The 22,938-nt window shown below is 43.6% G+C and overlaps 3 protein-coding genes across 14 annotated transcripts in view; 1 reads left to right on the top strand and 2 right to left on the bottom strand.

The window, feature by feature from the left end:
- Positions 1–8,350, top strand: part of otofa (otoferlin a) — a 60,787-nt gene extending 52,437 nt beyond the window's left edge. For 2 of the 10 annotated variants that reach the window (XM_053880723.1, XM_053880718.1), the window contains 8 exons: positions 14–156; positions 220–308; positions 817–915; positions 4,517–4,758; positions 4,824–5,002; positions 5,108–5,208; positions 5,429–5,616; positions 6,537–6,686. In XM_053880723.1, coding sequence (XP_053736698.1) covers positions 14–156; positions 220–308; positions 817–915; positions 4,517–4,758; positions 4,824–5,002; positions 5,108–5,208; positions 5,429–5,609 — 1,034 coding nt within the window. In that variant the 3' untranslated portion in view covers positions 5,610–5,616; positions 6,537–6,686. Of the gene's footprint in view, positions 1–13; positions 157–219; positions 309–497; positions 597–816; positions 916–4,516; positions 4,759–4,823; positions 5,003–5,107; positions 5,209–5,428; positions 5,617–6,536 lie in introns of all 10 variants that reach the window. The other 8 variants (XM_053880720.1, XM_053880717.1, XM_053880721.1 and 5 more) reach the window with 6 other exon arrangements.
- Positions 3,674–12,059, bottom strand: drc1 (dynein regulatory complex subunit 1 homolog (Chlamydomonas)). 2 transcript variants are annotated; one of them, XM_053880726.1, is made up of 15 exons: positions 11,942–12,059; positions 11,710–11,779; positions 11,317–11,444; positions 11,072–11,255; positions 10,871–11,008; positions 10,725–10,811; positions 10,552–10,665; positions 10,367–10,488; positions 10,173–10,307; positions 9,651–10,017; positions 8,989–9,077; positions 8,789–8,920; positions 8,631–8,733; positions 8,177–8,230; positions 3,674–5,764 (listed from the first exon to the last, which is right to left on the bottom strand). In XM_053880726.1, exons 1-14 carry the CDS (start codon positions 12,016–12,018, stop codon positions 8,204–8,206), a joined length of 1,773 nt encoding a protein of 590 aa, XP_053736701.1. In that variant the 5' UTR covers positions 12,019–12,059; the 3' UTR covers positions 3,674–5,764; positions 8,177–8,203. The 2 variants fall into 2 exon arrangements, with proteins under 2 accessions (XP_053736701.1, XP_053736699.1); XM_053880724.1 differs by lacking the exon at positions 3,674–5,764 and having other exon boundaries at positions 8,055–8,230.
- Positions 12,060–19,502: 7,443 nt separating this feature from the next.
- Positions 19,503–22,516, bottom strand: ostm1 (osteoclastogenesis associated transmembrane protein 1). Of its 2 annotated transcripts, none has more exons than XM_053881352.1 (6): positions 22,091–22,516; positions 21,760–21,874; positions 21,427–21,524; positions 21,252–21,362; positions 20,406–20,571; positions 19,503–20,250 (listed from the first exon to the last, which is right to left on the bottom strand). In XM_053881352.1, exons 1-6 carry the CDS (start codon positions 22,496–22,498, stop codon positions 20,195–20,197), a joined length of 954 nt encoding a protein of 317 aa, XP_053737327.1. In that variant the 5' UTR covers positions 22,499–22,516; the 3' UTR covers positions 19,503–20,194. The 2 variants fall into 2 exon arrangements, with proteins under 2 accessions (XP_053737327.1, XP_053737328.1); XM_053881353.1 differs by having other exon boundaries at positions 21,252–21,359.
- Positions 22,517–22,938: the final 422 nt, after the last annotated feature.

The following is a 22,938-nucleotide window of genomic DNA, read 5'->3' as shown; positions in this document are numbered from 1 at the left end:
TCTTCCTCCGCAGGTCTGAAGAAGCAGACGGAGGAGCATCTGGCTCTGACGGTGCTGAACCACTGGGAGGAAATCCCCAGGGTGGGATGCAAACTGGTTCCCGAACACGTGGAGACCCGGCCGCTGCTGAATCCAGACAAGCCCGGTATCGAGCAGGTGAGGAGGAGCTGCTCTCCTCCGGACCTCTCCACCTGGATCCTGACACTCGCTCTCCCGCAGGGCCGTATTGAGATGTGGGTGGACATGTTTCCAATGGACATGCCGGCTCCCGGACCCGCCATCGACATATCGCCACGGAAACCAAAGAGGTGGGACCGATGAAATAAACCAAAAGACATAATTTTTTGTGATCTAAAACACAAATGATGGCTTTACCTTGAGTCAGTATGTAGTTTAGTTCCCTGGTGAAGTGGTGGTGAGTTACTGACTAGCCAGCTGCTAATCCACTGACAGATACAAGTCCAACTGTGTGTGTCCCTTCCTCCCCTCCTCACCAGATATGAGCTCAGGGTGATTATTTGGAATACAGACGAAGTAATACTGGAGGACGATGATTACTTCACTGGGGAAAAGTCCAGTGACATATTTGTCAGGGGGTACGTACAGCGGGACGCAGCCTCCGCTCCGCGTCCGTGGGTGTGAGCTGCGTGTCGTGGTTTTTGTTTGGCAGTTAACCATTTATTTTTGTTCTTTTTGTTTCCATTTTCCGTTTGTGTGTGTGGCGTCCGTGTCGTCTGTTCCCGTCTGTGTCTGTGGCGTGTCTCCTGTCTGTTGTCCTCTCTTCTCTTCTCCGGTCAATGCTCTGCTGATGTCTAGCTTTGAGCTTCGTGTTGTTATTTGGAACACTGATGACGTAATTCTAGAAGACGATGCTTTCATGACAGGAGAGAAGATGTCTGACATCTATGTCAGGGGGTAAACACACGACTCCATCGCATGGCTCGACAAAGTCTCCACCGCCCGCATTGTTTCTGTTCCGCTCCATGTCCCGACTGTCCCGCACGTCCTCCTGTCCGCCTCTGTCCTCACCCTCACACTTCAGTCAGAACCAAACCACAACTTGATATCAAGGCGACTGAGGGCTTCTTTTACCATGGTGTTACTCAGCCGCACAGAAGGCAGAACTTCTATATGAGAGGAGGCGAAATCCATATATACTCTTGTATTCCCACTGGTGAAGCTGGTGAGCTCCCACTCAAGATCGAAACTGACCTAAAAATATCGGCCTGATAACATGACTTTACATTTTATTTTGCTTCCTTTTGTTTAACTATAAGAACTAATTCAGAGTTGCTGCGACTCTTATCCTCAGTGATGCACCGTAAGAGATGCTTTATTGATTCAAAGCTAAATTAAAAGGAATAGCATTATCGATCTCTCTCTTAGGCTGAAGCAAATTATTTTGTTTGAGGTTTGAAAGTGGTTTTCAGAATCTATACCTGTAACTGTGTCCTCAATAGCGCTCCAGGAATCTACCTTTAATTAGACAACAATGTTGTGTCTTCTGTTGCCTGTTAGCGAAGCACTGGTTCCTATTAACAGGTAGCTAGAGTGAAAGGGAAGCTCTACAGCAGTGGTGCTTAACCACAGGGCCTGGGCCCATGGTTGGGCCACAAGTGCCTCCGAGAGGGCCGCTTCAGTGTGTCACTGAATTGACTTGACAGCTGCAAATCTGTGATAGTTACCAACTGTGGAGAAGTTCTTGAAAAGAAAAAAAATGAAAAAGAAAGTGATGCTTGAAGTTTTGAAATGGCGATACTTTTATTTACATTTCACTTATAACTTCTTTGGAGTTAAAATAAAATATATAATTTTATTTTATGCTATTTAGACGTGGTTTTATTATATTTATTTTATTCTGAATTTTATTCAGTTTTTCCAATTTTCTCAACAGGTATTTTTTTCCTTTTTTCTTCAGTGAATTTGATGTACATGACTTGCACCTGGTTCGGCTGCTGGTTGGACTTTTGATGACAAATAGGCCATGATCGCAGGGTTTCATGTCATTTCACAAGGTTTTGGTTTGTTTACGTGGAATTAGATTAAATATGGTTATTGATCACAAATGAAATCAAGAGTAATGAATCACTTCTACTACTTGAATGGGCCACAGGCCCATTTTTCAGGGAAAGGAGGGCCACGAGATCAAAAAGGTTAAGAACCCCTGCTCTACAGGACAGTACTGAGACCTGCCATGGTGTGTGTGTGGGTTAGAGACAGTAGCTCTGACATAAGATCGGAAAATGCTCAGGTTTTCATTGGTAGTGACTTGGACAGACGAGATTAGTGACAAGTTCATGAGAAGAACAGCTCACTTTGGAAGCTTTGGAGACCAAGTTAGGGAGGCCAGACTCCAGGTGGACATGTTGGTCGAACAATGTTAGACATGGAAGTACCGAAGACAGCCATTTAGGTTCCTGGATGTGATAACAGAGGATATGAAGACGAGAGGTGCGACTAGAGAGGACGCACAAGATGGGCTCAGATGGAAGAAACAGACTTGCCTCAAGGGAAAATGCTGAAAACAAGAGAAGGAATTAAATATTGATAAACAGTGAGATTGTAAAAGGATGCAGGGAAGCTAACAAAGGATTGGAATTTAAGCAGATGAATGTTGTTGCTCCTCTGTTACTCAGGCCACATGTGTCACACTAGAATGCAGCCTGCCAAGTCACTGTATGTGCATCCAAAAGAGGCCCGCTTGTCTATCGTGACCCACTAAAAAGTCAGTGTTGAACTTCATAGTTCTGTTTTAACAAGCAGGGACGAGAACAACAGACTTCCTTAAATCAGTGTAGAGGAAGTAGGAGGGAGAAAAGGGAGTCTTTAATGTTGAGCTCATTAGATAGGAAGTTTTTTCAGCTGCCCATTGAATCCAGGAGCGAGTGAAAAGGAAAGCGTGTGTGGAAAGTGAAAAGAGACCTGTGTTTAGTAAAATCAACTCTCGAGGACAGTTCATTAGAAGTTGTTTCAAGCCCTTTTCCTGCTCATTTGGAGACCCTTTTGCGACCCATTTTTGACTTCTCGAGGGAGATGCTTATTATTTTACTGAAAGAGTTAAAGCGCAGCTGTGTTCAAATTCTGGAAGCAAGTGAGGGGAGTGTGTGGGTCAGAGGGTTTGACCCCACGGCCTTGAGGTGGAAAAAAAGCACTGAGAAATGTACAGTTTAAATGAAGCATGAGTTGAAATTGTTCACATCGCCAGCGCTCTGAAGTCAACTCAACTAGAAGTGTGAATCGTCCGTGAGAGATCGGATAGTTATTGCAGGAACCACTGACATTATGACCCTTCTTTACATACAAACCCGTTCCTATTGTGCGAAAAGACTTCATAAGTCAAAACTGGCTCCAAAACTGACCGAGACATATGGTTAGTATTGAAATTCATTTGCAACGTGAAGTCTCCAACAAAAGCTTTGTGTTTGTTAAGTGAGTTTTGCGCTGAATTGTATAACAGTAAACAAAGAGAAGACTCCTGCTGCATCAAAGCCACACATCCCATTACAAAAGTAAATATAGGAGACTGCAGGAGTTTGTATTCATGAGAAACGTTGATAGCGGGCGAGAGCCCTCCTGAGGGGAAACACAAACTTTAATACCCCTGAACTGAGAAACAGATAAGAATCCAGAGCCAAAGTTGTGATCGACTTTTAATAAGAAATGATTCACCGGTAAAAAAAGACTGTGGTTTGGTGCTGCGCTCAAGTTTGACTCTTTCAATTGACACATCTACTCACTGATGTTGCCTGCATGAAGCACGACACTAACACCACAACAGAAGAAGCTCGTCGCCGCAGGAAAACCAGATTCACACCATTTTCTGACTGAAAAGAGTAATGAAATGAAATCCCATCCATAACTGCTCTGCCCACGAGACATGACTCATAACTTTTTAAAAAGTTTGCTCGCCCAACGCTGATAACAGAAAACCCTGTTGAAGGTTTTCAGGCTCCGCTGTGTTTTGCTTCTCCGACACCGTCAAATCAAACAGAAGTCCCTCCAGATTTCATGCCTGTAAAGTTCCATCTTCTCCTTTTATTTCAGCCCGTAGCATTTTTCTCAGCATGCCTGCTTGATCTGACTTCTTTTTCTGAGCTCCAGCTTCTTCAAAGGCGTTTATTTTGACCTGATTTTTGTCTCCATCACAACACAGGCATTCTATCACTGACTTCCTGGTTTGCTGGTGCACCCTGCTAGTTCTGTGTCTGCATGGCTTGAGACGAAGCGCGAGGCTCCAACAGCGAATCAGATTCGATGATTTGAACGGACTGGCTGTTGGAGTCTCGCAGTTATCGGTTTTGATTTTGACCTATTAGCATCATCTCTCTTGCTCACAGAGATTTTAAGATCTAGGATGTCTTCATTCTAATCTGGTGACAAACAACCGGGGAACTAGACGTTCCCCACATTAGTGGCAAAAACCAAATTCACGCCCAACTATGATCCTAAAGGTCAATGTTGCTGTGTCCTGTTCGAGTTGAGTGACCCTTACTGGAGCTTGTGTGACGCCCCCCAGGTGGCTGAAGGGACAGCAGGAGGACAGGCAGGACACCGACGTGCACTACCACTCGCTGACCGGAGAGGGAAACTTCAACTGGCGCTTCGTCTACCCCTTTGACTACCTGATGGCCGAGGAGAAGATAGTCATCTCCAAGAAGGAGTCCATGTTCTCCTGGGACGAGACAGAGTACAAGATCCCTCCCCGACTCACCCTGCAGGTTTGGGACGCCGACCACTTCTCTGCTGACGACTTCCTGGGTGAGGACCACCGCCGTTTGATGAGGCCCCGGAGACGCCACTCTAACCTATGACTTTAATCTCAGGGGCCATTGAGCTGGACCTGAATCGGTTCCCTCGAGGAGCGAAAACAGCCAAGCAGTGCAGTATCGACATGATCCGGAATGAGCACGAGCTGCCGACCATCTCCATCTTCAAGCAGAAGAGGGTGAAAGGGTGGTGGCCGTTCGTGGCCCGCGATGAAAACGACGAAATGGAGCTCACGGTAAGATGACCACATGGCTCCTCGTCTGATGATGTTCCCACTCAAAAGTCCAGTTTTTGTTGTGGTCGGACGTTTCTTCATCACCAGAATCATATCTTGTTTCAGGGGAAAGTCGAAGCTGAACTTCACCTGGTGACGGCAGAGGAGGCGGAGAAAAGCCCGGTGGGTCTGGGACGGAACGAGCCAGATCCATTGGAGAAGCCAAAGTAAGTCCCCAACCATCTCCGCTGAGCAGAATGACTCGGAGAAACCTTCCTCCAGAAACTTCAGAAGCTTTGATTCAGTTGCTGCCTTCTGCACTTGGTTTCCCTCCTGCCATCCTCCTCAACTGTCTCCCTCTGTCTCACCCCTCTGTGACTCCTCTCCTCCCCCTTTCTCTGTTTTACTTCCATCTGTCTCCTTCTCTTCGTCCCTCCCTTTCCAAAGTCGTCCGGACACCAGTCTCATGTGGTTTCTGGGTCCTCTGAAGTCCCTGCGCTACTTTATCTGGCACAACTACCGCTGGTTGATCCTGAAGCTGCTGGGGCTGGCGCTGCTGCTGGTCATGCTGGGCCTCTTCCTCTACTCCTTCCCCGGCTACCTGGTCAAGAAGATGCTGGGGGCCTGATGCGCCGGTAGCCGCCGCGCTCTCTTCCTCCTCCTGTCTGCTTCCTCTGCTTCCCCTGTCCTAGCTGCTTCAGTGAACTGTCCCGGAAACAGTTTTCTAGTTGTTTTGTTTCTTCTGCTTTGTGAACCAATCTTCTAGTCGATGTCACAGTGTTTCTGATGACAATAAAACACAGAGGATTGAAGCCTTGTAGTTAGGTAAGACAAATGATGTCAAAGTCCTACGCAGTGCTGCCTCAATTGGTTCTGAACAGGCCTGAAAATGACCACCCCAAAACCCTGAGTCTCATGAGGCCATCATGAAGATTTTACTGTTCTAGAACAAAGCAACAGCTAAATACCACGGTCACTAGTCAAAAACAGCTCACAGCTAAATTGTCCAACACTTCAAGAACTGTGAGATCTTCAACTGTTGCAGTGCGGTATGGAATGCTTCTAACCACTGAATGAATACATTATGTTTCGAGGACTGTATCACATATTTGTGGTTTGCTTTTGCCTCACTCTTATCGATCATGTGCAAAGTGAATATTAAACAGGAAATTTCAATTAAATCCCCAAAACATTACTAATTCTGTTTTACCATTTATCTGGCATTAACCGTCCTGTAGAGGCAAAGCTTCTAAAAGCACATTGTTGCACGCTCCTCTTGTCCAGTCCTCATGGTGTCTTTGCTGCGTAGATGTGTCGTAGCTGAATATTTCTGTGAGGTCTGTCCACGTCCGTGTGTCCATTGTTGTTCTGTGAGGTGTATTATAATGTCAGAAATGTTAGGCTGAAGTGGTGTTGGCAACCAACGTAGTAAATATCAGCAATGTCGTGGTGAGAGGGTTCAGAGGATTCTTTGTGTTTGCTGCGACTAACAGTAGCATTCTTGTCGTTTCCCTCCCTCTCTGACCTCTCTCCCCTTCACCCCCCCTCTGTCCAGTCGGCCGGACACCACGTTCCTGTGGTTCCTGAGCCCGCTGAAGGCCATCCGCTACCTGGTGTGCAACCGCTACAAGTGGCTGCTCATTAAGATCGTGCTGATTCTGCTGCTGCTCATCATGCTGGGACTCTTCCTCTACAGCATGCCGGGATACCTGGTCAAGAAGCTGCTGGGGGCCTGAGCGGGCTGGGTAGAGGGGCGGGGCGGGGGGTAGATGGAAGGTCCGCATCGAGATGTCCCAGGAGGAGGCAGAAGGTCCAGGTCCTGCTGTCTGCCTCCTCCTGTAAGAGTCACAGACAAGTCCTCGATCATCAACTCCATTCTTGTGTGGCGAGTCAGAGCAGGAAGGAAGTGGACGTGTGTCGAAGTGCAGCACGGAAATACGCAGGGGAAATCAATTGACTATATTTGCAACCAATGCAGGTGAGAAACTCAAAGCAGAACCACCTCAGCATCAAGGGAAGCTAGTCAGATGCCTCCTTGGTGAGGTGTTCCAGGCATGTTTGACTGGGAGGAGGCCCGGGGGCAGTCCCAGAGAAGAGGACAAGATGGAAGGACGCAGCTCCCACAGACAGCGTGTAATGAGGGTTCAGTATGTTCACACAATGAGGACAAAGTTGTGTAGATGAGAAGTCAGCAAGAATCGATTCCCACTTTACAGGAAGTGCAGCTGCTTCATGACCGTACACAGTATGAAACTTAACTAGTAATTCTCCTAAATTGTGAAGAATATTTCAGTTGATGGTTGAGGACCCTCCACTCCTCCAATATTCACTCGTTCATCGGTCGAATTCTACAGCTAACCCCTTTGTTCTCGTGTTCAGCGCATGACTACTTTCTCTCTCACGTGTCTTCGGAGGACTTGGTGTTTTTAAGAGTCCAGCTCTGGCGATCTTTGCACACTAACAAAAGAATAAGTAAATAAAAAATAAAAAGATTTCTATTTTCCTAAAGAGACGTAGAACAAGATTCAGTTGATCAAAGAAGTGAAGATGATACGTTTTCGTTTTGAATTCACATCAACAGATCTTTGCGAACTCTTCTTTTTATACGAGCCGTGAGCTCCGGTCAGAGGTAGCTGGACTCCGAAACTGTTATCGGCGTAAAAGCGTGTGTGTGTTTACACGTCAGTCTGCATGACAACGGTCGGCATGAGTGTCCGTCCTGCCGCACAGCAACCTTTGTGTTCTCGTCACGTGGAGGGAAAACAGCACTCGAGCGGAGAAGAAAAGACGACGGTCAGATTTGGAGCGTCCACCTCTGGCTGACGTTGCCTGCTTGCATTTGTGTTGCAGTTTTGTTGGTGACTCTTTTATTGTTTGCACTTGACTTGCCTCCGACCAATTTGTGAGTTTATATCTGTAGAAATGTGTGCAATATTTATTTATGTCTGTTTTTCAGGCTATTTGAAATAAACTGGACTCGACCGAGTAAACATGAACTTTGAGGTCGCTTTCTTTCAGCAGCCATGTTGTTGATTCAAAACCGTTCATTGTTTATTCAGGTTGAAAACCAGTATTTTCCAAAACTTCAGATGTCTTTCACAAAGTTTGTCAAACTATATTATGTATTTTACAGTAAGTACTCCAAAACCTTTCTGAATTTGTTGTAGTAACATTCTGTGAGTGAGCTGTGCTCACCAGTCAAGAGACGTCCAGCACTGTGGTCTATGAATCATGACGATCATTGTCGACCTGTCAGACAAGAGAAAGACCTTTAGAGTTATTCATTTTACATTATTAAAAATGACTTGCTGTACCTTCATCGTGGTATTTAAAATTTAAACTTACATTCTGAAAGTTCGACTTTATTAATGTTTACATTTATTTTGGTGTCATAAAAAGAAATAACCACCACAATACTTTTCAACTCATTTTCCTGGTCCTTTTTTTCAATGTATAATACATTTTATTTATTTATTTATTTTTATGTAATATTATTTAATATATGTGTTACTAATATCTAAATTTTAAAAATAGTCTGTTTAAACTATTAAACTAACTTAAACACAGGAATGATAAACTGGTATGAAATGCTCAAGTCTTTCCCCGCGTTCTGGTAGGAGCAACACTGGGAATCAAACCCAGCACCCACCGCAGGGATGAGCGGCTGCTCCAACAACAATCTCAGCTCGGCGTTCTGCTGCTTCAGACTTTCAGTCTCTGAGGTTAAATCTGAGATTTCCTTCAGCGCCCCACTGAGAAGGAGATAAACATCAGTTCAACTCCGATTTGTTTTGTTTTTGTACTCACTAGTGAAGTTTGACCGTCTCCTCAGCTGCTGCCCAAAGTTTGAGTTTGTCCTCAGAGACCATGTTTGACATTCTCTTCCAGTAATCTTCATCATCATCATCATCATCATCACTGCTGCTGGAGCTCAGCGGCCTGTGGGCGGAGCCTGCTATCAGATCGTAGATCATGACGTCTTCGCCAGACCTTGATGTTCATCACACCTGCGAGTCTTCAGGAAACTTGTCAGAGCTGGCAGGACGTGATCAGGATCAAAGAGGTCAGAGGTCAAGCTGGCAGGCGAGTCAGCACCCTAAGACACCATAGATGTGAAACAGATATGAGAACATTCTAATAAAAAATCTCCCTTTAAAATTATACTTTGAATTATTTTTACTATATTTTCGCAATCTAAGAACAAAAAAATGAAATGATTGATAGAAAATAAAAACAAAAAATTCACAGGACTTCCTTAAGAAAAATAACTATCCAGAGAAAACTCTTTAGAAATAAACTGAACTACAAAAACACGTTACAAATTATGCCAACAAAAACACAGAAATATCATTTTAAGCTAATAATAAAACAATTATTTCACTATAAATATTTATATTCTGGTAGAAATTTTAAAGACAAAAAAGAGATAGAAGATAAATCTGAAAGCTGCTGTCCAGTGGACACTTCATCGTGGTTATTATTACTGCGGTTTTCTCTGCAGTCCCTTCAGAATGGATCAGTCATGGCTGCGGGCAAACTCTCTACGGAGGATGATTTATGACAGATGATGCACCTGAGTGAACATCTAAGGTGGGAATGCTGTGTCAGCAAGTGTCAGGGGGTCAGGAGTAACAGTCGCTCCTCTGCCCTTCGCTCTGTGGCTCCTCACCTCCATCTGCTGTGTGTACTCAGACAGGAAATCAGCCAACAAGTCATCATCATCAACATGGAGATCCAGGGGCTCTTCTCGGAGCAGATCCTTCAGCTTCATCACCAGCTCCTCCTCCTTCCTCCCTGTGTGGATTCTGAGGACCTGAGGATCTGGTCTTGGAGTGGCTAAAGGAGCCGTCACCACTGGGGCGTTCTGAGGAGCCTCAAGAGGAGCCTCTGCCAGGGGGGTGTCCAGGGAGGGACCCAGAGGGTGCTGAGAGATGACGGAGTCAATGAAGGACAGCTTCTCAGCCAGGAGATCCGTCTCAGCCTGGAGCATCTGATTCATCTCAGTGTAGGTCTTAGCATGCGACGAGGCAAAGAGTCTGTGAAGGGAAGTGGGGTGAGGAAACACGGGGACCAGACATCACTGACGTCTCCATGTCAGGAAATGACTCACACATTTAAGGAGGAACCTGCATCTAAAATGATTTCCTATTTTTACAAACCTAAACCTCACGCTAACTTCAAGTGTCTTCACCTGATTTTCTTGTTCAGACTCTCTTGCTCCAGCAGGCGGCGCTCATACTCCTCCGCCAGAACTCTGCGGTTCCTCAGCAGCTGCTTCTCCTTGTCTGCACAATCCCTCTGGAGTCTCTTACGCTCCTGCGTCAAACTGAAAACAGGCTTTTTTGATTTTAAAACTTGCTGTTAAGAAGCCGCGCAGTGATGAACCTCATGATTTTGTTCTTCTCCTGAGTCACATTCTGGATCTCAGCGTCGTCCTTGATCTTGATCTGCCTCACATCTGCGATCATCCTGTCGGCCTGCAGCTGCTGGTGCTCTCGCTCCAGATCCTGCCGCAGAGAAACTGTTGTTACAGCACCAACAGCGGGGTGAGCCCACCCTCATCATCTCACCAGATACTTGCGCCTGTGTTCCGTCTTGCTGTACTGGTCAGTGGTCAGCATCTGAAGGTGCAGCTTCTCCTCACACTCCTCCACCAAGCCCCTCTTCTCCTTCTCTCTCTCTTGCTGTTAACAAGACAATCATTACATTTTATTTGTGTTTCTTTAGTTTTATATTTTCCCACCTGCTGCTCCAGAAGTCCCTCTAGGTGCTGCTGCCACTGAGTCTGGTCCTCTCTCAGCAGGATTTCATGCTCCTCTTGATAGGTTTTCTGTCAAAAAACAGGCTATTTAAGATGCTCCTGAAGCAGAGTGCAGCAGAGAAACCTACCTCAGCCTGATCCAGCTCCTCCCTGTAGGCTTCTGTCAGAGCTTCAAATTGAGCTCTGATCTTCTCCAACATCAGTTCCAGCTCCTCCGACTGCTTCCGCAAGTCCTTCACAAAGCGATCGTCCTCGCTCTTCAGTTCCTGCGTCACAAAGAAGCTTTAGAGGAACACGGTTTGTGTCTCTCACAAGTCACTCGGTCGCACCTCCTTCAGGTCGTTTATGAGTCTCCACTTGTCTTCCATGAGTGCTGTACACAGCTGCTGCTGGCTGGTCAGAGCTTCCTGTATGTCCAAGTGGAAGGTCTTCTGTGCAGCCAGTGTCCAGCCTTCTGTGATCTCCTCGTATTTGACTTGACTGGCTCGGACGTCTTCATCTAGTCTCTGCAGTCTGAGACAAGAAACATCAGCCAGGAGCACTTCAAAGATTATTTTGGTTGGAGGAGGCAAACCTTTTTCTGCTGGCCTCCTCAAACTTGGACCTCCGAGACGACTCGCTAGCATCAGCTGCGGTTTGGATGTCGCTCACAAATGACAGGAACTCACTACGAAGTTGGTTTACTTTTTCATAGGTGAAAGGCTGTAACAAGAGGGAGGATAAAGTATATAGCACGAACTTGAAACTTCGGGTTTTGCAACTAAAATGGCAACCAGTTACATTGTTCCACCTCTGGTTTGTGTCAACCAAAGAATGTCTGGTCAGCATCAAGTATTTTCCAGGCACTATATGCTTATTGTTTATTTTATTAATATAAAGTGACTAGTCACACTAGGAATGTGACAGAAACTAAAAATAAGGAAGACAAAGCAAAGTTTTACAAAAGATGGCAAAGTACCAAACAAACCTCTTCACTTCCTGTTTCGTGTAGGGCATCACGTGACTCCCCAGCAACGCAGGTGTTCAGCTGAACAACTCTGAAAATCGAATAAAATAAGCGCAAACGTCGCTAAAAAACGATACACATCATTAATAAAGAACCATTAACAATTCTCTCGTGCATTTAGAGAGCTAACTGTAGGTTATGGTTGAATGAGATACAGTCATGAGAAAAGTCACTTTTCGACAACTTGAGTCACCTTTTCTTTGTCACCACCTCTTCCAAAACGGTCGTTCTCTCTTCCGTTTTATCCACGTTGGTCGACGTTGACTCCATGATGAATAAAAAGCTCTTTTTCACTGGTTGAAATCCGAGAAATTCGCTCAGAAGCGGCAGCTGAGTTTGCTGACTGTTGTCATGGCGACGCAGCCATCCAGCGACGCGTTCATGCGCCTCAGTGAAGCTCGTATTTCAGAGTGAAATTGTTTTTGATAAATCTGTGATAGTGAATGTAGCTGAAAGCTTTTTCAACCAGACAACAAATTTACATATATTACTCGATGACTGTTGCGAGACATAATCCGGCGTCCTTAGTGAGAAAATTTGTATTGTGTGGGGGGGGTGGATGATAATGGAGTAACAATGCCATCTAGTGGACGACTAAATATTGAGCCTAGAAGTAATAATTCGATTATTAAAATAAAATAAAAAAATACACATCTAGAATCTCATCAGATAATTGAACATTGAACTATTTAATGTATAGTGGTTTTTCGTTTGTTTGTGTGCTATTAAATAAGTAGTAGTTTTTCATAATTAATTGTGGTAAAAAAATGTGTTTTGAGTTTTGAGTAAAAGACAATGATGAACTCTCAATCAGATTAATCCAAAGTAATTTATTAATCATTGAAATTTTTCTATGAATGTGAGAATTTTATTTTTATTTTATCTTGAAAGCAGTGATCGAAATAATGTGAAATACATTCAGCATAAAAAATAGAAAGATACTGACCGTAGAGTCCAGTAGTTGTATCTGTCTTGTGATGTAAATATATACATAAAAGTGAAGTCTATATAACGGCACATAGCCATGAATTCTCTCCTCCTCTATCACAAAAAAACAATATTGAAATTCTGGTTTGTAATGGTAGTTTGTGTAACCTGCAACATTGTGACGTGTATGTTGTGAATATATTTCAAACCTAATACCACATGCTCTGCCACCTCTTCAGGACCTGGACCTTCTCATCACATGTCACATGGACTGTTTGTTCCTCTTCCCTCTGGCAGGAGGCTACGGTCCATCCAGACCAGAACCTCCCCTCACAGCGACAGCTTCTTCCCCTCGGCCGTCAGACTGTTGAATTCGTGAACAGCCTTGTTATTATTATTGTTGTTGTTGTTGTTGTTGTTTTTTATTTTTATTTTTATTTTTATTTTTATTTTTATTTTTATTTTTATTTTTATTTTTATTTTTATTTTTATTTTTATTTTTTTGTCAGCACTTTATTCCAAAACACTTTCCTAGTTGGTGGGCTCCCCACTGACCATGGCAATAAATTAAATTCTGATTGTGATTCTGATTCTGAACAATCAAGCATCTGGATATTGGCAGCGTTAAAGCATGGCAGTAGATGGCGCTACTATCAAGCCCAGCCCTCAAACCTGTCACGCTCCAAACAACAGCGTTTCAAGTGTCTGGCAGCCTCATACATTCCTCAATAACTGTCTCCTCAAGATGATGGCGGCATACAAGGCCACTGTCACATGGGTCAGATGTTCCTGCCCTGAAGAGCGCCCCCCACAGCTGCTCTCTTCTCCTCAAGTGGCCTCCTGCCTCTGGGATGCAAGTCAGGCCGCAAAGGTTTCTGACATGCCATCCAGCATCTGTGATGTCACCAACAGCTGACTTGTCATGAGACCTTGTGGAGCGGGACGCATGAGGAGCAGGGCCCTGGAACACTGAAGAGCTTTGGAGCAGCCCAGATTACAAGCTGAATGACTGCCATTAGGGAGTGATTCTATAATCTATCATAATACCATAAGCCCAGGATTGACAGACTTTGACCCCACTCGCAGGTGTATAATAAGCCTCAGTTACTTTAGCGTGTGTGTAGGTGTGTGAGAGCTCACCTCTGGGTCGTATGTTTAGAGGCCAACAACGTGTTAGATTGATCCCTGAGAAAATCTAAACCTCAACGTTAACTGACAAGTGAGAGTGTTGTTTCATCACACAATGCTTCATGGTTCAGAACACGCAGGTAGAATCAATACCAATAGCACATGGAAGACAAATCCTTCCACAGATGTTCTCCACCACTCTCTTTCACCACTGTTTGCAGTCTAAAGCATTTCCTTATGTGTTCCTTCCATCTTGTTTTTAACTTTGTTTAAGTCAGGGGATTACATAACAGGGCAGGGGAGGAGGTGGGTTGTACGTATATGGGCAAGTGAGCTGCTATAAAGACATCATTATTCTGGCAAACTTGAGACAAAAAACAAATAAGTGGAAGAAATGAATTTGAGGACTGTAAGGCATCATGTTGCGGCCATACTTTAATAACAGTTGATGAAAAGCAACACAACTGGAGAGTCGCAATGGTGTTTGGTGTTAGTTTTTTGTTTGTTTGTTCTCCTTCACATACTCATCTCACATTCCTATATTACCTAGAGCATCATTTTGACATACATAGATGAAGAAGGAGCAAATTGAACAACAGTTCCTCCACTTGTCCCGATCAATGGTTATACAGTGGTACCTCGGTTCTGGACCACAATCCGTTCCAGACGGCCGTTCGAGAAGCGATTTGTTTGAAATCTGAATCGATTTTTCCCATTACAATGTATGGAAAAAGAAATAATGCGTTCCAAGCCTTAAAATAGTCTTTTGTAGGAGTGAATGTAGAGCGTCTGCTGCAGGTGGCTGTTCCTCTATGTGTGTGGCCGCTGCATGTGGGAGGGGTTGCTGAGTGAGTGACGTCTCTCCAGAAGTGAAGAGGTGCCCGGTGCGTGTCCAGCTCTGAATGTGCGCTTCTGTGCAGTTTGGCTGTGACAAAGTCATAAACCAAGTCACGCTCTGTCCCAGACTGGCCTCATCCCTGTCCCAGCTCCAGCCCACAACAGGACATCAAACCCTGGAGTGGAGGTGTGGAGAGCGAGCACCTCCCCTGTGACACTCTACCACGGTCCAGTGCGGAGACAGGAAAGGTTTTACACCTCAATATGAAAAAGAAACAGTCAGTAAATGTAGCTAACGGGACACGTCTGCATACAGAGGCTGCGTTATACACAATAACAAAGCCCCTCGTTGGTCAGCTGATCGGTCCACGCACGTTACGTTTTTTCCGGCTTTTTTCAGGGGCATTTGAGTTCTGGATTTTCGTTCAAAATCCAAAGCAAAAAAACTCAAATTTTTTGTTTGAACTCTGATTTGTTCGATGTCCAGGACGTTCGAAAACCAAGGTACCACTGTATATTGATGTTTTTAATTCATAAAATTATTTCCAGATTGCTACTTCTGAAAAATATTGGGGATGACAGTGCCACAAAGTATCAAAAGCACAGGATGGTCCTGACTAGTGAAGTACTGTATGACAGTCATCCCAACTTTGTTGCAGTTTTCAGCAATAAGTAGATTAGGATCATCATTACTGCTTTTAAAAAAATACTTTGTGGTACTGGCGTCCCAACATAATCCTTATATTGTTTTACATTGTTTTTATACTTGTTTGTGGGCATCCAACAGTGTGTTGTTTACTCAGCAAGATGATCAAACGGAGCTGTATATTGCGTTAAAGCCCACGCTCAATGACGTGTGTAGCACAGCGTGTGTTCGGACTGCCACCTACCGATCACGCCGTGCAACTACACACTGATTTCTTACTCTTCAAGTGAGCGTTTTGAATGCAGCAGTTAAATCTACAAAGGGTGAACCTCATGAAAGAGTAGGTCAATTCTGAAAGTTTGTAGTGTCCAGTGTGACTAGGCTTCGCGGTCTGTTGCCTTCTCTATATGCCTTCAATGTAGAGCTTGCTGTAAATTGTTTCAGAATCAGAATAGAATTTATTGCCATGGTCAATGGGGGTTCCACCAACTAGGAAAGTGCTTCGAAATAAAGTGCTGTTATATAAAATAAAATAAAATAAAATAAAATAAAATAAAATAGATCGTCACTGAATAGTGACGTCACCGGGAACACAACGCGCCGTGAACAACATTACAACATTCATCTAAATATGCTCACAGATCCCCTACCTCAATCGGTTTCTACATTGAAACATATTTAATTTCCATTAAACATTCCACCAAACAAATGCACAAAAACCAACTGCTTGCTTTCAATCTAGAATCCTCATTTAAATCATTTTACCTCCTAGCATTAATAGGTATATTTCATTTTATTTTTTGTTTTGTCATTTCTTTTTTTTTTTTTTTTTTTTTTTGGAATTGTCATTTTCATTTACCTGTTTCTGATGCTTATATTGTCCATCCACATATACCACGATTGACACTGTAATGAGCTTGTTCATGATTGTATTATTAAGTTTAGGTTAAAGTAAGTATGTATTTTATCCCCCACATCAACAGCGAGCTGGAACAGATGGGTTCTGCCGTTTCCTGTCTGTAAAAGAGAAAAATTCTGTCGTCGAGAAAATAATTTACAGACACCTAAGGTAAGTGAATGTCGCATGTTGATGATGTCACGTTATGCCTAGTTCCGATGTTACTGCGGGAAAAACAAAAGGGCCGTTGAGTCCAGTCATTCTGCCACAGTGGGGAAAGAAGTAAAACTGAGTTTTGCTCACGCCTGAGTTCAATATAAAGACTGACCTTTCACGCCACAAGTGTGTACTAATTTTACTTGCTGGTAGAATATGATGTCATGTATGAAGTCAGTCTTCTTAATAAATCCACATCAACCAAATCGCAATAATCGTAAGAGCTCGGAACTCTCACTCGCTCAAACACGCGTCCCTTTTGACGTTTTGTGAAACAACATCTTGATCCCCAAAGCGACTTACGTTGGCCACAAAGCTTGAACACAAACCTCAGCACATTTTTTTCCCATCTAAATCCAGCAGAGCAGCAGAGCAGGCAGGATCCTGAGTCACTTTCCCAATTCCGAAATGATTCTCTCAGTCAAAGCTGGATTAGGCGTACAGTAATGATTTGTGGCGTTAGGCCGCGATTACGGCTGGATTGTAATTTTTGCTTTCTGCCGTCGACTACATGAAGTCAATCACCTCCTCCTGCTAATACAATTAATCGTAAACACGCTGGCGGACCGAGGTGTCGGCTTGTGCTGTGTGTGTCTCAGGATATCATGAAGTGGAATGAGAAATGAAAGGGGAACCAGAGTATATTTTTCCGCTCTCTGACGGAACAATAACAAGCGCCACATGTACTTGTCAGTATGTAATGTAATTCCACTTGGTCTGTTGCTGGCAGGGAGAGAGAGAGTGAGCGGAGGAGAGATGCAGTGGTGAAAGGGAGTAGAACCTCTCTGAGTGGACGTCTTTCCCACTTCCTCTCTACACACAAAGAGAATATAACTAATGTACCAGATATGAATGACTGCTCCGCTCGCTCTGACAGAGCTGCCTCCAGCACAGTGCTTCTCAGTCTGTTTCTGTTGCACCCGCTCGTAAGAAGAAGTAAACGTTTCAACTCTCCCTGCCTCTGTGAATAGTATCAGTTGTCTATAAAATGATTATAAGTACACCTCTCCTTAACATAGTATGCTCCATTCAAGAAAACTTACACTAAAGAATAACGTTATTAACATTACACTTTATTCTAGTACAGCAAAAAAGTATGTATGCGCCCCCCCGGCATCGCTCCACGCCCCCCCAGGGGGCCCTGCCCCACCATTTGAGAAGCATAGCTCCAGCAAACCACAACCTCTCAGTGTAATTTTCTCTCTTAAAACCCTCCCGCTCCTAATATTCTTCGCTACCCTCACGCTCTCCTCTGCCAACGCTCCAACAGTTTGGAAGTCAAATGCATTTCTTGCAGAAGATTCTGGTCTCCGAGTGATCCGACTTTGAATGGCCCTTGTTCTGCTGTTACGTGAAGCTTTTTTCCTCCCTCATTAGCAGCTAATCTATTCGCGCGGATAAAGATACGTGGCCGAATAATCGCAGCAACACATTAAACTCCTTTGGCTTTTTGGTATTATGAGCGCGGCGGTAAGAGCATTACGGATATTTGCGGAGTCATATGATCCGGTTGCAGCCAGCGGAGCGGCTTTTGGAGGGGTGAGTGTGCTGGGCCGCCCGAGTGTCAAGTCCTCCAGTCCTGACTCGCAGTCTTCATGAGGCACGGCGAGGGGCGTGAAAAAGGACTGTCATCTAATGTGATCTAAATATAAAGCAGGAAGAATGGCCACAGCGTTCACTCACTTTGAAGCAGGGAGTCATAGGTTTGAATCCAAGTGAGGTGATCTTTGCTGCCTTAGAGATACATACAGAACCGTTATTAGGACATAAGCATATGTCTCCAAAAGTTGACAAACAAATTGACCCTTGACCTTCCATGTTGTTGCATGTTCTTCTAGTTATCCAAAGCAGAATTAAGAGTTGATAGCCAAAAAAAAATTTTTTTACTTGATCATCCACAAAATAAGCAGCAACAGTAAAGGCATTCAACACAATAAAAACATTGAAGACACACATTAAACAACAAAGATATAAATCAAAAACAAAAGTTGTGCCACATTGTATTTTTAAACATATAGATATATAATTGTCCAACATAAAGTCAGCACATGGTGAGGAGCATTGGCAAGAACCTCACAATATAATGCACATCACGATATGTGGCTCTCGATACTATGGTATCACGACATGTCACCATAGTACAATACAATTTAAAAAGAAAAATCAAACAGTGTTACTCAAAATATAAACGACAAATTAATAAACTGTCAGATTGAACACGTTTTCCATTTTATTCATCCGTTCATTTACTTATGATACTTAGAATTGATATGAAAACCTAAACGTATCATGTTTGTCACTTTAACTGCTGAAATATTAAACCAATAATTATTATTTAACAAAATACTGGTAGCATCCTAAATGGACGAAAAATATTTAGTTGGAAATCAATTCTAACTCTTCCAAAAAAAAAAAAAGAAAAAAAAAAATATCAGTCTGTAGGTCTGTGGTCAAAGTATTGTGATAAATTGCTGTATCAATATTTTTCACACCTTGCAAATGTATTGTCAAACAAGTGGACAAAAATTCCAGGTCATTTCCTGATATATTCTAACCTGAGCTAAAATGATCTTCAATAAAATTATATCACAGCAGAGGTTTTCTGTTATCAAAAAATCTGAACTAGTAATAACGCTTCTGTCTGGAGAGGAACTTGTTACAGATTTTGCAATTCTTTTCTTATAATTCTTGCTTTGAACACAGCTTTAAAAAATAGTGGAGATGTTCAGATGATAGTTATATTCACGTCGTATTCACGAGGTGAGCGACAGGTGTCCAGTCCATGAGAACACCCACTGCAGTTTAGAATCTTCATCTATTCAACTGAACAGCAAGTGTTGGGACTGTGGGAGGAAGGCTGAGTGTCCAGAGAAAACCCACACAGGTGCAAGCAGAACCCAGATTCACTTCAGACTCAGCAACTGCCACCAGGAAATAACTTTTATGGTCCATTGCTGCTAACATAATTACCCGAAAACATCATAGTCAACAGTCAATATACAGCATAACACACCAGAGCAGTCGATAGGTGCAGAGACTCTGAATGTAAACATTGGTTTTGGTTTGTAAGACTTTCGTATTTCGAATAAGGAGGCAGAGAACATGTCAAGCATTAAAGACACTTTATTTACTTTATGTTTATGCATCTGAGAAATTAACTTTACAATATTTCTTAATGCATCCATGAGAGGCTTCTCAGCGCCATCACCACCAGCCGGAGTTAAATTAAGTTAAACATTAGTGAAGAAGCACAACAAAGAACAGTAAAAGCTTTACTCAACCCAACAAAAAAGTGGGGGGAAAAAAACAGCTAATATCTCAGTGTGGTACTTTGGAGTGCTCTTTCGTCATTTCTTTATTAAACCTACCCAACTGATGTGCCCCCCCGTCCCCCCTCCCCTTCTTACAGCAGATACATGTCACCACTAATGGACATCAAGTGCTTCCTTTTTCTCCTGCAGCCCGCTCTCGGACATACATTAGAGAAACCCCATTTCTCAAACAGGACTCACACACACACACTTGTATTGAAGCCACTCGCTCTTTCTAGTGACAGCTGTGTGTCACCAACCCGAAGATGGTTAACAAGGGAAGCAGGACAATGAAGGAGCGGAGCTCTTACGCCAGTCAGGCACTTTCAGTCCACCCAACTTCTGCTTTCTACACAGATTACCTTCATGGATTAATAAATACTGATATGGTGGGAAGAGGCCGAGTCGTGGAGGCAAAGTCCAGGAACAAGAGGGTGACTGCAGAGGGGAAACATTTCCGGTCTGTATGTCCGTGGTCCTGCCTCAGCTTTGCTTGTCCTGGATGTTCATCAAACTGCTCTGTGACTGAGCTCGCTTGGCTGAGGGGGCAAAAAAAGAACAGTACAAATCATCGACATCTAAATCACAAGCTGTGTCCAACAACCCACCCGCCCGCCCGCCTCAACAGGAACCCCACACGACCCGGTCAGACATCTCTCTGTGTGGCAGTGGGTGAATTAAGTTGGTTACTCACGGTGTATGAGCTTGCGTTTCTTTTGTTCCGAGTGGAGGAAGCTGCTCAAGTAGAAAATGATGGGCAGGAAGAGCATGAAGCTGGACACGGCAATGACCGGCACCGTCTCCTCCAGGGGAAAGGAGCAGCTGAAGACTTTACTCCACATCCGACGGGTCACGTTCATCTGAGGAACAACCAGTTGACTTCAGTACCGAGGCAGAACAGTGGTGTGAAATGGATCGACACACTGTGAACTTAAAAGTGGTCGATAGGGGGCGGTAGTTTGTGTCAACTTAAAAAAAACAATATTTAAACTTTCTCATCACAAATGTTTTTCAGGGATCAACACATAAGGTTGTTGCAATAAAAAATGTCAGCTACTTTATGCTAGTGAATGAGGACAATTGAAGATAAAGCTGTTGCTGATGATGATGATAAAATGAAAGAAAAAAAAATTTAAGGATTATATTACATTTGAAAACCTAAGTTTGGCATTGCCTCAAAACATATTTCTAAAAATGAAATGAGAATGTGGATTGGAAGCAGACAGCTTTGTCAACAAAATATAAAATAAATAAATAAATAAAATTAAAAAAAATATGAAAAGTAATTAAAAAAAGAGCAAGAGCTCAAAGGTAATAAAGGTAATAAAAACATTGCCAAAAAATTCAATTCACTCTGTAGTTCTGCAACTACAGTTGTCAACGTTGAATCTAATATATCGTCGTCAGCAGATATTTTATTCAGTGACATTAAATGGGTTTAGTGGCAGAAGTTTGAATGCCTTTTGGGGAAGTACGAAACAACTCACAAAAAGATGACAGCAACACGGAAGTGAAGGGAGATAAGTATGAAGCAACATACCGCATCTTCTATGTCGATGCACAGAGTGTGGTTCTTCTCCATGCGACTGTAGAGGTCATTGAGTCTTTTATACGTGTCGTTACAATTGATGCACAGCTCACTGTGGTTCTTCTGAAGCCAAAGGAACAACAGTGAGGGATGTCATCCTTCTTTTCATGAAAATAAGAAGCTGTACCTGTCGATTGAGTTCAAAGCAGCTTATTGTCTGGTTGTGCAGGGCGATGAAGTTCAGCGTGTCATTGGTCAAGCTATGTAGTCCTTCAGTGAGGCAGTCTAGAAACAGAAGACAGTATGATAAATCTGTGAATGTAAGATATCAAACATAAAATACATAATGTACTGATGTGGAGATGGCTATGCAACGACTGAGACACAATTCCAGTTCTGTTTTTTTTTTGTTTCATTTTTATGCAGAGGACTCATGATGTGCAGCTTCCTTCTCACATAAAGGAACCTGTCACTGCATTTCAAAGTCTCAGACATGGAACACAACAAGGTGGCTGCTTACTGTCACAGTCAGATTTAGTCCAGATGTTATCCAGGCTGCTGTAGAGCATATAAACCAGCATCAGGCGATCACTCCGAATGAGACTGTCTCTGCAACTTTCATTCCCAGCGACTCCCTGTGGAGAAACCAAATCATCAGATTGTACTTTATTGTGTCACTAAAGCATGACGGAGCAGGGAGTGAGAATGAATGGAAATGAGACTACAACCCCATGGCATGGAGTCACACCAGAAAACCCGTGATTCAGAGACAATGCCTGTCTTGTGCAGAGTACAACACCAGTGCCTAGCGTCTTCATGTAGGAAGCAAAGGGGGGGGGGGGTTTCGTCACCTGGTCCGAAGAGATGTTGGCGTAGGTGTCAACAAGGCTTCTGAAACTGGGGTAGCATTTCTGACACACCAGGACAGGTCGAGCAGCTGGAACCAAACAGGTGACCGCGGAAACATAGCGCTCGCCAAATATCTGCAGCAGCTGGTGGCAGTAGTCGCTCATCTCCACATCCTCCGGGAAAGACAGGAGGTTGAGAGACAGCGACCTCGGAGCGGGTTTGAAGAGAGGCGAAGCCACGGCGGGACTCGGTGTCTCTTCCTGTTTTAAGTCCGACACGCTGCCTTCACTGGCCACGACCGCGATGCAGTTCAAGACTATCCCGAGCAAAACCGCGACAGACTTTAAAGACAACATTTTCAGGAGGAAGAAGCCGCGCTCCTGGTTGAGGGGGTAACCAGGAGAACCCATGACTTCCTGTTTTCAGTGCACAAGTCATGTGACGCCTCATGACTCTCGCGAGATTTCAGCGCGCGCCTGTCGAGCGAGTGACTTCTCGTCATCCAAACAATGCTGTCCCTACTCAGTGAACTCCTCTCAGGAGATAATAAGAAGGTACATTGTCAATCGAAAATATTAGAGATGAATGATCATGTCCATGGAACAATGAACAATTTATTGTCATTCTTATTTTTTACGTATTGTTTTTCTCTACCACATTATTTACAGCTTTGTAGTTCAAAAGTGACATATGTTTGTGGTATGAAAAATGAGTTGTTGTTTTTTAAATCCTAGAAACCGCCTGTATTATTTTTCTCTCATATATCCATGGAATCAAAACGTTTTTCCAATACTGGGTCAACATGTTCCCCAGCCAGAGTGGACATGCAGCCCCATAAGCAAAGCCAAGG

This window comes from Synchiropus splendidus, chromosome 12 (genome assembly GCF_027744825.2).
Source record: "Synchiropus splendidus isolate RoL2022-P1 chromosome 12, RoL_Sspl_1.0, whole genome shotgun sequence".
Lineage (NCBI taxonomy): Eukaryota > Metazoa > Chordata > Actinopteri > Syngnathiformes > Callionymidae > Synchiropus > Synchiropus splendidus.
This window is presented reverse-complemented; position numbering and strand designations above follow the sequence as displayed.

Excerpts from the sequence above, each read along its gene's own strand:
- drc1 (XM_053880726.1), bottom strand. The coding sequence starts at position 12,018 with ATGGAGTCAACGTCGACCAACGTGGATAAAACGGAAGAGAGAACGACC. Across the intron at positions 10,812-10,870 it reads AGGAGCTGGATCAGGCTGAG|AAAACCTATCAAGAGGAGCA; the intron begins GTAGGTTTCTCT and ends GTTTTTTGACAG. Across the intron at positions 10,018-10,172 it reads AGTCTGAACAAGAAAATCAG|ACTCTTTGCCTCGTCGCATG; the intron begins GTGAAGACACTT and ends TTCCCTTCACAG.
- ostm1 (XM_053881352.1), bottom strand. The coding sequence starts at position 22,498 with ATGGGTTCTCCTGGTTACCCCCTCAACCAGGAGCGCGGCTTCTTCCTC. Across the intron at positions 21,363-21,426 it reads GCTTTGAACTCAATCGACAG|AAGAACCACAGTGAGCTGTG; the intron begins GTACAGCTTCTT and ends CTTTGGCTTCAG. Across the intron at positions 20,572-21,251 it reads GCATCGACATAGAAGATGCG|ATGAACGTGACCCGTCGGAT; the intron begins GTATGTTGCTTC and ends GTTGTTCCTCAG.